The sequence below is a fragment of the Alligator sinensis genome, unplaced genomic scaffold (genome assembly GCF_000455745.1).
Source record: "Alligator sinensis unplaced genomic scaffold, ASM45574v1 scaffold262_1, whole genome shotgun sequence".
In the NCBI taxonomy this organism is placed as follows: domain Eukaryota; kingdom Metazoa; phylum Chordata; order Crocodylia; family Alligatoridae; genus Alligator; species Alligator sinensis.
Window position 1 is genome coordinate 1741687 of NW_005841904.1, and position 10953 is coordinate 1752639.

The following is a 10953-nucleotide window of genomic DNA, read 5'->3' on the forward strand; positions in this document are numbered from 1 at the left end:
AGTCTCTTCAAACTACTTTCACAAGCGGGGAGCTGATGCCCTTCCACTGGAGGGGTAAGGACAGTTCCAGACAGCCATCCCCATTCCCCGACATTGTGAGTGAGACTTCAAGAGAAAACTAACTGAAGGCTGGTAGCATCCATCTCTCTAAGCAGGCATGCTATAAGGAATCCATCTTCTCCCACATTTTCAGCTGGATCCCTAGGATTCCTACAGCAGGTTTGCTACCCTGTACTCAGCTCCTAGCCACCTTCTTCTTCTATTTTTTAACATAAGGAAGAACTTCATTTTTCCAAGAATAAACTAAATATAAGGAAAAGACCACAACAAGTTCTCCAACAGACATGATGGAAGGAAGAAGGGATATCATTAGTCTGGAAAATTCTATTTACTCCACCTCAACAGAAGGAGGTTTATTTGTTCATATTTTCAATTGCTGATACAAGTGCAATTAAAACCAAAAATTAATGCAAGTTAACCATCATACCATTTATTCAGTGAGAGAAATCCTCAGTTCCTCCAACCATGGCTTTTGTATCTAGGGGCATATTGGGAATCCCACAGCTAGAACCCTGATTTCTATGTCCAGAGCTTCACCCACTGCAAGAGCAAATTCCATGTATTTTTACAAGTCCTTTATTAAAGTGCTGTTGTGGCAGGTGGTTTAGCATATTACAGCTCAATTTTTATGGAAGCAATATGAATCCAGGGAACAGCTAAGGCCTTATTTCAGCAACCTTCTGTTACCAGACAATATTGGAATACTTATCGCAAAGAGCTTTTTCTTATGTAAAATAAATATACTACCCACAATTTCCTTTTGAAAGACTGTAAACTCTTTATGCTCAGCTGAAAGAGACAGCTGTTTATTTCCCTCCCACAGCTTAAGTGTTAACTTGATCATGTGAACAAGTATTTATTTTTTCTAGCCTTTATGTTTCACAGCTATAAATATGTACCATAAGATAATTGATATTTTCCCCTCCTGCTGCCTACTGGCTGCTTAAGTTTAATGTTTATTAAAATCTAACCTTTAATGGGTGAGTGGACAGATGGAAAAGTGAACTGAATGTTTAATCAGCTCTGTTATTCCAAGCACAGTTGAAATCAGCAATTTTCAGCTAAGTACTTTAAACCATGTTTTTACTAAGTTAAAGCATCCATCAACATACATTTCATCATGCTGCAATGTTAAAACTTGAGAGACTGGATAAATCCATCTTCATAAACATTTGTTGAGCTTGCAGTTTGGAAAATGCCTATTAAAACTGGCAAATGAGCATCAGGATTGACTTTGCTTTGCTTTTAGTGGCCAAACTTTAAATATTGTTTTGATATCAGATACACCTTCCCCTATGCATGGGTGCTCCTACTTATGACATCAGTGAACAATGAGAAAAGCTGAATTGCAAAAAGAATAACCAACTGAAATAGGTATTTTAAGAATAACTAACATGTTGGGCTCTTTCAATAAATAAAAATGTTCAGGACAGGATTTATATCACAGTAAATGTTTGGTTTAGCCCAAAATAATTATTTGTGACAGAGCTCAAAAATGAAAGACAGAGGCACTAAGGAGGTAAAACAGGAGTTCCTTAAATTTTAACCATACAAGTGTTCATTACGTGGAGAATTGTCAAATGTATACACCACCTGAACGTAACAGAGTAGCTTGAAAAGAGTCCCTTCATTCAGAATAAATGAATGAATTACTATAGCACAGCCTATTATGTCACAATAAAAAACTAATTTTTCCCAAGTGACCGTGTATAGCCCAAGAAACCTTATAATGTAATCATATTCTAGTATACTGTTTGATGGGAACAGTATAAACATGGGAGTAAAACTGAAAATACAGTAACAAAATTGGCTTTTAAAGTTTTGTACTTGGCTTCAAGTCTGATAACTGGCCAGACTAATACCACACCTAGTAAGAAAATCAGCAAGACCCAACTATATTTCAGGGGAAAAAATGCATTCAATATAAATGGAAGGACCTGAACTATGTTCCTTATTGTATGAATATTGGGGATCCAGAATTAACCTGACAGAGCTTAAGGGTAGTTTTATACATTTCAGAAGTGAACAGATTATAAAATAGTATTAAGTCCATTTTTAAAAGTGGCCTCTAGGTTCTTTGCAACCACTTTTTACACATACTGAATCAATCTTGGGATTAAGACTTATTCAGTAATGTATAGTACTTTATACAATTTAATTACTTTAATGTCATTCTCTACAGAGCAAGGTAGTTAATTCAGTATCATTAATAATGACTTTACACAGATAAGAGTATTGAAGCCAGGTCCTCTTTTGCTTGCTGCCTAGTACAAAACAGCTTAAATACACTAAAAAAGCTACACCACATACAACAGTAGTAGCAGGTCATTTTTTTCATGTCAGATAAGGTTTACAATAGTGGCTTTTTAACTTTGCAAGACATACAGATGATACCATGTAACAAACAATTGTGCAAATTCAGGCCAAGGAGGAAGAAACAACTACCTCCTTTTTCCAGGACCACTTTTTCCTGCTTTACTACCACCACTGCCAGACTTGCCAGAAGATTTTGAAGAGAAAAGTCTCGTCATGAATTCAGAAACATCAGGCAGTTCATGATTGGAATTCAGCATATTCATTGACTGCTCCATTTCCTGCATGCAAAAATTAGGCAATCTTAAACTCATAAAAATTCAAGTGAAATACCAGGTGAATAAGTTAGCATTTCCCTCCATCATAGTTTTACTGTGCAATAGCTTTCTATAGCTAGGGACACATCACTAATTTCTTTATGCAACCGCAGCCAAATCCCCACTACACACAGAACTTAAAAAGTACTAGAAGCACAGGATATAGACAAGACAACCATGTCTTAAGTAGCCTTTACAGGTCATTTTTAAAGGCACTTAACTAAAATACTCTGATCTTCAGAATAATATTATTTTACCATTTTCATGTAAGCTCTTATTAAGTCATTAAGTTCTGTTCTCTTACAAACTTTGCATACTTTAAAGTTTTGCATATATGACTCAGCTTACAAAAATTGGTATTTAGTGAAAGTCTAGCACAAATTTCAAGAATGGCCTGCAGTCAGCAATTTATGAACTGCTATTTTATTTTGATCCAATGCCTTTTAACAGCAGACTTAAACTTCTTCCTTTTCCATGTGCAAAAAAAGTCTTCAGGCAAGGCCATCTATCTCTCTGTGGCTAGTATCACTGTAGTCAGGTTAGTATAAATATCCTTTCAGTTGAAGAGAGTGAAATACTTACTATTCTTTTAAAGGAAATTAAGAATTTTATTAATAGAAAGTTAAATTACATTTCCAAAGTGTAATACTGTGCGTGTTAAGGACAGATTATATATATGAAAAATGAAAGCCAAACACCCAAAATTGTTTTATATCAATATTCGTTAAAATGTTTTTCAAGTATGAGGTATTCAAAAAAGTTGATTGAGTAGCCTTTTGCTTATATTTTGTTTGTATTTAATGCTTATACGGGAAGCACAGCTATTACATAATCCCCTTTAATGTATTTGATAAATATGTGAACCATTTGAACAGAAAAAAAGCAAACTTTTGAAGAGAATACAAAATCTCCATCAGTGAATGAATTTGAACTTTACACTGTAGGGAGGGTGCTGGTGAAAAGCGTGTCATATTTTAATTTAACACAGATTCTACGCTTTTCATGTGCCTAAAAATTGTTTCAAAAGAAATCAAGTTCCTTACCATCTGGAATTTTACATGAATAAGAACACCATTACCCAGTTAATAAAAATTAAAACTGTGTGAGTAGCTCATCTGCCCACAAAAGGATAGGTGGCATGCACCAAAGGAACAACAGCTTTTATTAATGCAATCTCTGCAGTTCTAGTGTAATGGTATTTCATATTCAACTTCTCTATACTCACATTTTGGTTTCTATTAAGGTTAAACTAGAGACATTAATCATCTCCTGATACTGTTTTTAAAGGTCCTTCTTTAAAGATGCCTGGACACCTGTAAAGTACTACTGAAGACAGTGGTCATTAAGAGGAAGAAGAGTTGGAACCAAGTGAACCCCAAAAGCAGAAGCCACCCAAAGACAGGCAATGCGTATTTCTAAACAACAGAAAACATTTACTAAACACCTTGAATCTCCATTTTGTCCTAGCCTTCCGCTATTTGGCATTTTGCATGGTGAAAGGACAATACATTAAGATCATTTAAATGTAAATGACTACATTAAGATTCCATATCATCAATGCCTTTGTCACAGTTTAAAGCAGTTAATAGTACATCGAGCCTTTCATTTTTGGTTGAGTGACAGGAGGTGAAGATAACAGTAGTATTTTAGCCTCATAAAACACACTTTATAGGTTGATCAGAGGTTTACAAAATACTCTATTTTGAAGAAAAAAATTAGGAGACTTACAAGAGAAGCAGAAGCAGGTAGAGATTTTTTTTTTATAGAAGTTCTGGAAAAATATGAGCTACAATACCTTTTCTAGATGCACTTAATTAGCAATTTAAATTTTGTGTTGAGACTCATGTAGACTCATCAGTCTGAAATACTAGAACTGATAACTTAACTTGCACCTTTATTTTCACTGAATAAACACAGTGGTCTATTAATGCTTCCCAAAAAATCAACTTTTTCTCCTACACTTTCAATTACTGTTGATCACCACAAGGTTTCACCTACTGAGTTTACTACTTACCCGCCTCATATCAGGATCACTGGTGTTCACAACTTTAGGCAATAATACAAATATCAGTAATGGAAGAACCATCATCATCACCTACACATAAAAAAATATTTCTTTAGCTTAGAAATCACAGTTCAAAATGATTACGATTTTTTATAATTAATATGCAATTAGAACTCTGCCTATGAAGACATCTGTGGGCCCAGATGTAACCCAAACAGCATAAATTAGCTCAACTTTAAACCTAGTCTAAATCCCACAAGGAACAAGAACATCAGTACAGATGTTCCATCCATCCATCCATCCATCCATCCAGGAAGAGCACACACCAACTGCTGAAGCTTCCTTAGCCTGACAAAGGGTTTTTGAACCCAAAAGCTTGCTTAATAACTATTCTCCAACCATTTGGGTTGGTCTAATAAAAGATATCAAATTCACTTAAGGAACCTTGTCTGCTGATGATAAATAAGTTATTTATTAATTTCCCAAGTACTGCTATTCTATTCAATTGTGAGCACTCCCAAGGACATTAAAAACATCTAAAAGGATTTGGTTGGGACTGAGTTCTATTCCCTGTCAAACTAGTCATCATTAAATCTATCTGCAACATGATGCCCTTAAAAATTACAAATCATAAATCATATTAGAAGAGGGATAACTTTAATTGTGCCAGCCATGGTTAGACTTCCTTTAAACATGAACATACATGTAAGTATGTACAATTATTATTTGTTAATATATTTTATGACTGCCAATTAAAACTTAAGAACATAATACTGTTTGGGCAGTACTTATTCTATCAGGTTTTATATCAGTTGCCTATGCTTTACCACAGAAGAAGACACTATTAGAGCACACCCTCTGGGTTTTCCTCACACTCAGACATTTGTCAGTACAGGATCATGGCATACGTGCACAGTTTTGTTTATTTTTTTACAACTAAAATTAAAAAGTAGAGAGTGTTTGGTACCTCTAATAAAAAAAAGCCAATCAAGCACATTTACAATTACAGCATTTTAAAGGCAAGCGAAGAATGAGACCAAGCAAGCCAAAGCATTCTTTTAACTCATTTTAATACAAAGGCAAATTCTTCACCAACTTTAGGATGCACTGTATTTTCTTATTATTGCTGAGGGGTCTCCCATGAGTGCAATTTTTTTCTCAGCATATTAAGACCTAATAACACGGTCATTTATATGCTACTTAAATATTTAAAGCAAAAAGTAAGGCCTTCATCAGACAAATGATTTTAACTGTGCAAAGAGCAAAGAACTCAATCAGTAGATTAACACTTTATTGTGAAGTTATTAAATATTAATTATTTATTAGTTATTTGTAAGTATGGCTATGTTTATCCTGTTCTAATGCCTTTCCTTATTTATGCAACAAAGAGCAAAACAATTTTCTTGCTAGCTGAGATGAGGACATTTTAAATCTATATTGCATCTTCGGCTTCATCCAATTATTGGTAAGGCTTTTTCATTAACCACCAGCTTGCAGCTGCAGCTGGTAACCATCCATCCCTAGAGATGGATGTCTCATATGTAACGTCTCTGAAAACAAGCCTACCTTAAGACCTGCACTTTTTCTGTTCATTTTCTCCATTTCTAAAAGTGCAAAATAATTAATTTACTGTGCCTGGAATTCTAATTATTGTAGATGGAAACTAAACCCACTAAATGTAGGCAAAATCCCAAATCAGCAGTAAATACCTGTGTGTGCTACTTGTATACATACCATAGGGTTCATTAGGAAGTCTGTCCATCCCCAAGACTCTCTCTTTATGAAGTAAGAAGGGGGGCCAGAAGATTTCATCTGAAGTGGATATGGCAGCCGGACAACTTCAGAGGTTTTGATGTAATTTACATATCTTGCTCTAATGAAGGAAATTCAAGTAATTTTAAAAGCACTTCTTCCTTTCAAGTTTGATATGAATTCCTATTAAATACTGGAATGATGTGATTGCCTTTAATAAAAAGTATGATGCCTAAAAAGGTTCTAGCGTTAAATTTTCTAACTTTGGTGAGAAAAAAACCTTGAACTGATGAGAGTTATTTGATTAAGACAATATTGTGAATAATAAGCACAAAGAATCAGTTACTGTAATTTTTAATTTGAGATGTCAATCTTTTAAGGGATAGAAAAGCAAGCAATGCAATTGGCAAATATTGAATAATAGCACACCATCACATATTTGTCTATAGCAAGACACTACTGTAGCTCAAAAAAAAGATAAAGGTAGCATTGCTGCGGATGAGGAGAGCTTTGGAAAATTAAGAGCAGACAAATAGAAGAGAGGCTGTCAGCTTATTTCATATTTGAGAGACAAGGTTGGCCCTTCATTCTGCATACTAAACACAGCAGCCTGCTCCTTCCATGGAAAAAGAAAGGCCATTTTCCAAACAACTACTTTGGAAGAGAATGTGAACAAAGCAGCAAAGACAGATTTAAGAGAGCTGTTTCTCACCTAGTCACAATACAAGACAGAAAAGGACTATAAACTACAACAGGAAAAAAAGTCTAAAGCTTTTTTAAAAGATGAAGGAGAATTTAGAGGCAGATTCTGTTTCAAGCTGACAACTGTCAACCCAAGAAGTCAGTCTGCTGGAAGGAAGGAAATAAACAACTCTTCTAATTCTTCCCATTTTCAAAGATGAAAAGCAGGGAATGGAAGGAAAACTAAGCTAAGCAGATGCTAAGAAAGGTATACCTCTAAGTAACTTTTAAAAAGAAGTTAAAGTTTTGCTAGCAAAATGAACAACATCACCCCCATCCGAACTGCAGTGTGTTTAAGCAACACTGAATCTGGCTGGTAGTACAGTTATTAATTCGGTTCAGTAGATTAATGCATAAACAATCATGGATGCTCACCTCATTTTGCCTTTTGAAGTGATGTCTACTCGAACTGGTTCAAATTTATAAGCTGGGGATATTACCTCGACTACATAAGATCCAGAAGGTATATCATGAACCACAAAACTTCCATCTGTCCTGGGAAAATAAAAATAAAAATCCACCATACTTCAATATACCAGGGATATAAAATAAATAAATACATACATACATACATACATACTAAAAGTTACAAGATTTCTACTATAAAGCAATTAAGTAAGAGTGATCAGGAGGAGAATCTAATCTTTAGTGCTTTCATAAAAACCTACTATATCCAATAACAATCACTCAAGATCATGAGCATAAGCCAGATTTATCATAACATGCATTCAAATGCTAACAGGATCAACTTAAACCTTTATTCTGCCCACCAAAGTACAAAGTGTAGGTATAAAGATATATGTTTGGTATTTCTGCCAACACTAAATAACTGAGGTCTTATATTTCTGCAACTCTTAAAGTTAAGCTGCCACAGGAAAAACTTGGGTTTATGCATATTTTGCTTCATTATGGAGAGCAAGAGGTTTTTAAGTGAAGGAAAATAATTCAGATGTTGTCTATGTGGGAAACCTGTATGAGATCATCCCAAAATGAAATGATGAAAATTGAACGACGGAAAGGTCAGTGATATTTTTAGTCAGACTGGAAATAGTAAATACTCAATGAATATTTTAGATTAAAAGATTACACAATCCTTCCCCTCCTTTAATGGGGGGCAATTAGTGTGAACACTCACATGTCTCCCCTAGACACTCACAAAGATCCCCCAGGAAAATCAGAGTTGATGCTCCTAGTCACTGTAAAAGTAATAAATAGGTAAAATGTCTCCCTCCTCCTTCCAAAGGCTCTCTCAGATGCTCTTAAAATTTCACAAGGAAGCAAAAATGCAGAGAGTTAGTATGCTTAAGAAATGCATTCCAGTGAAGTAAAGCCTACAGCACTTTATAATAGGGTTTGCCCTTGAGTTTTTAGCCTGTTTTCTCCCCAAGTGATGTACGAATTATTTTTTCCCCACATAGAGGTGACAGCCTTTAAGTGATATATGTATACAGATTGTTTCTGTATCCTTTAACGACCTAAAGACATTTCGTTGTGTATCTACTATTTTCTCCCCCACTAAACAAATGGCGTGCAGAACACATTCCACTAGCATACTGACTGTGCAAGAGTCTTTTGGTACAATTTAGCTGAGTTTTTTTTTTTTTAAATAGAAGATTCAAGGAAATAAGTTGTTTGCTCAAATATTAGTGTTTCTGTCCAATTCTGGCAACTGACTTAATCACTAATCTGTGTAAACTAGCCTTAAGTTTATGAAAGGTTATATGAAAGTTCAAGAGCCTATTCTCTATCACTTTCAATAAAAAAGGGCAGTATCATTGCTACCATGAATATATTTTTGAGAATTGAAAATTTGAGCATCTCAAAAAGCTAGCTGTCTACTTTAGTGCAACCAGCCACCACCCATGAGGAGTGACAAGACACGGCAAACCTGTACCTTGTCACTCAGATGGAAGTCTCACTGCTGAGCCTGAAATGTTAGAGCTATTTAGGGCACGTTGTTCACTCCTCCAATACAGGACTCAGGTAACAACATACAAACATGCTGAACTCTTCCAGGTAACTAAGCTGAAATATTATTATAGCAAAACTGATGCTTTCTTTACTTTTCTGCAAGCAAAGAGAAATTAACATTGTAGCTAGGTTATGAAAAATTTAGTAAATGATTTACTAGAATTTGGTTTCTCATAGTTGCAGAATGCTTTAATTAAGAGCGCTTTCATAGCTTAGGCATCTCCCACAAATTAATCAAGAGTGAAAATTTAGAAATGATTATATTCCATCAGTGCCTAGGTACACCGGTGCCTGCAGGATGCTATGATTTAGTTATGCCAACTAAAGCCACCCTAACTCCAATTTATAGTTTAGATATCTTTCTGATACTCCTCTCTGAACTTTTTCCTTATTGGACTCCGAATCGAGTGCAAGTTATATCCCAATCAAAGCCTTCGTGCGTTTAGCCCTAGCTATCTGAGAAGTTACCAGTCCAGAACAGAGAAATTCCTGACCAACAGGGAAGGATTTTTGTGGGTGGTATCTTGTATTGGACCAACTCCATGACTGAGAGGGATACAACTAGTCCAGTAAAAGATATCACCCCCAAGTCCTCCCCTCTTGTATTTTTCCTGGATCATCATGCATCGTCATGGCCACGTCACCCAAACTTGACAGTAATGGAAACTTGTGAGTGCAAAAACCTCAAAAGACTATAACCAACACGATGGAACACCTGTGAGAGGCAAGAAGCACCAGGGTATTCACTGAGCTCAGAATTAAATATGGCTTTCTTTTACCCAGGTGGCCAACAGTATCCTTAGGTCAGTGGTTCTCAACCTTTTTAGACTCGCGGAACCACTCAGAAAACGCCAGCACTTCGCTTGTCACTTTTTCTTACTTATGTATATATGTATTTATTTTGAGTGCAGAAAAACAGGAGAGCAGTTTTGTTGCAAAGAAGAGCACAGCTGTGGATGGCTATTGGAAGCACGTGGGTTTAACTAGCAAAACATATTGGTAAACCGAACAGTGCGAACATTGTGTGCCCCACCCAGGAGGATCTCCAGGCACCCCAGGGTGCCGTGGCACCTGGCTGAGAAGCTGTGCTTTAGAGTAATCCCCGGGAAGGAAAGAAACCAACGGCAAGATCAGATCATGGGATTATTTCTGTGGGTTGGTGGGGGGCAGGAGCCTGACAAACCCTCTCTCAATACACTGGGGACACGGGGACAAGGCCATGCTGCAATCGGACAGAGACCCGGCCAGCGGGGACACGAGGGCTGTCACTACCCGTACAAGTGACTCAGGACCGCTGCACAGAGCGGCCACCTTCGCGTCAGGCCCTCCCCTAATTAGACTCAAGGGAATCCATGACACTCAGTTCTCCCCCTCCCCCGCATAAACCGTCATGCCCGTGACGTCACCCGCCCCTGTGACGCAGGGGGACGTCAGGGACCCCAGATTTCCAGGAAAGGGTATTACACAGAAGGGCGGGGGGCGCAGCCCCAGCGCTCACTTGAGGAAGCCGACGTGTTCCTCGCCGTCTACCAGGACGCGGGCGGCCGCGATCCAGTCCTGCGGCTTGATGCCAGCAGCAGCGACACCGCCAGCAGCACGAGCAGCGGTGAGGAGAACCCGCCCGGCCAGGCCGCCATCGCAGCGCCCTGTGTCACCGGGCCGGGGAAGGAAGGGGAAAGGCCAAAGGTCAAACCCCTTCCGCGCATGCGCGGGAAAAGGGTCAGCAGCGTTTGGCGGACGGCGCATGCGGAAAAGAGCGGCGGGGGGGGCGGGGGGGGGGGAGGCGGGGGGGGG

General features: G+C 37.6%; 2 protein-coding genes across 3 annotated transcripts in view; both read right to left on the reverse strand.

Moving 5' to 3' along the window:
- LOC112549403 (fibrinogen-like protein 1-like protein) overlaps positions 1-2643 on the reverse strand; it is a 27509-nt gene extending 24866 nt beyond the window's left edge. The window contains exon 1 of one of the 2 annotated variants that reach the window (XM_025197737.1): positions 2506-2643. The gene's annotated coding sequence lies outside the window, so the exon portion shown is untranslated. The remainder of the gene's footprint in view (positions 1-2505) is intronic. The other variant, XM_025197738.1, reaches the window with a different exon arrangement.
- On the reverse strand, positions 475-10811 carry EMC7 (ER membrane protein complex subunit 7). Its single transcript, XM_006018530.3, is given in 6 exon segments — positions 475-2654; positions 4705-4785; positions 6430-6568; positions 7564-7683; positions 10658-10733; positions 10736-10811. Coding segments are annotated over 6 exon segments (630 nt in total). The 5' UTR covers positions 10797-10811; the 3' UTR covers positions 475-2501.
- Positions 10812-10953: the final 142 nt, after the last annotated feature.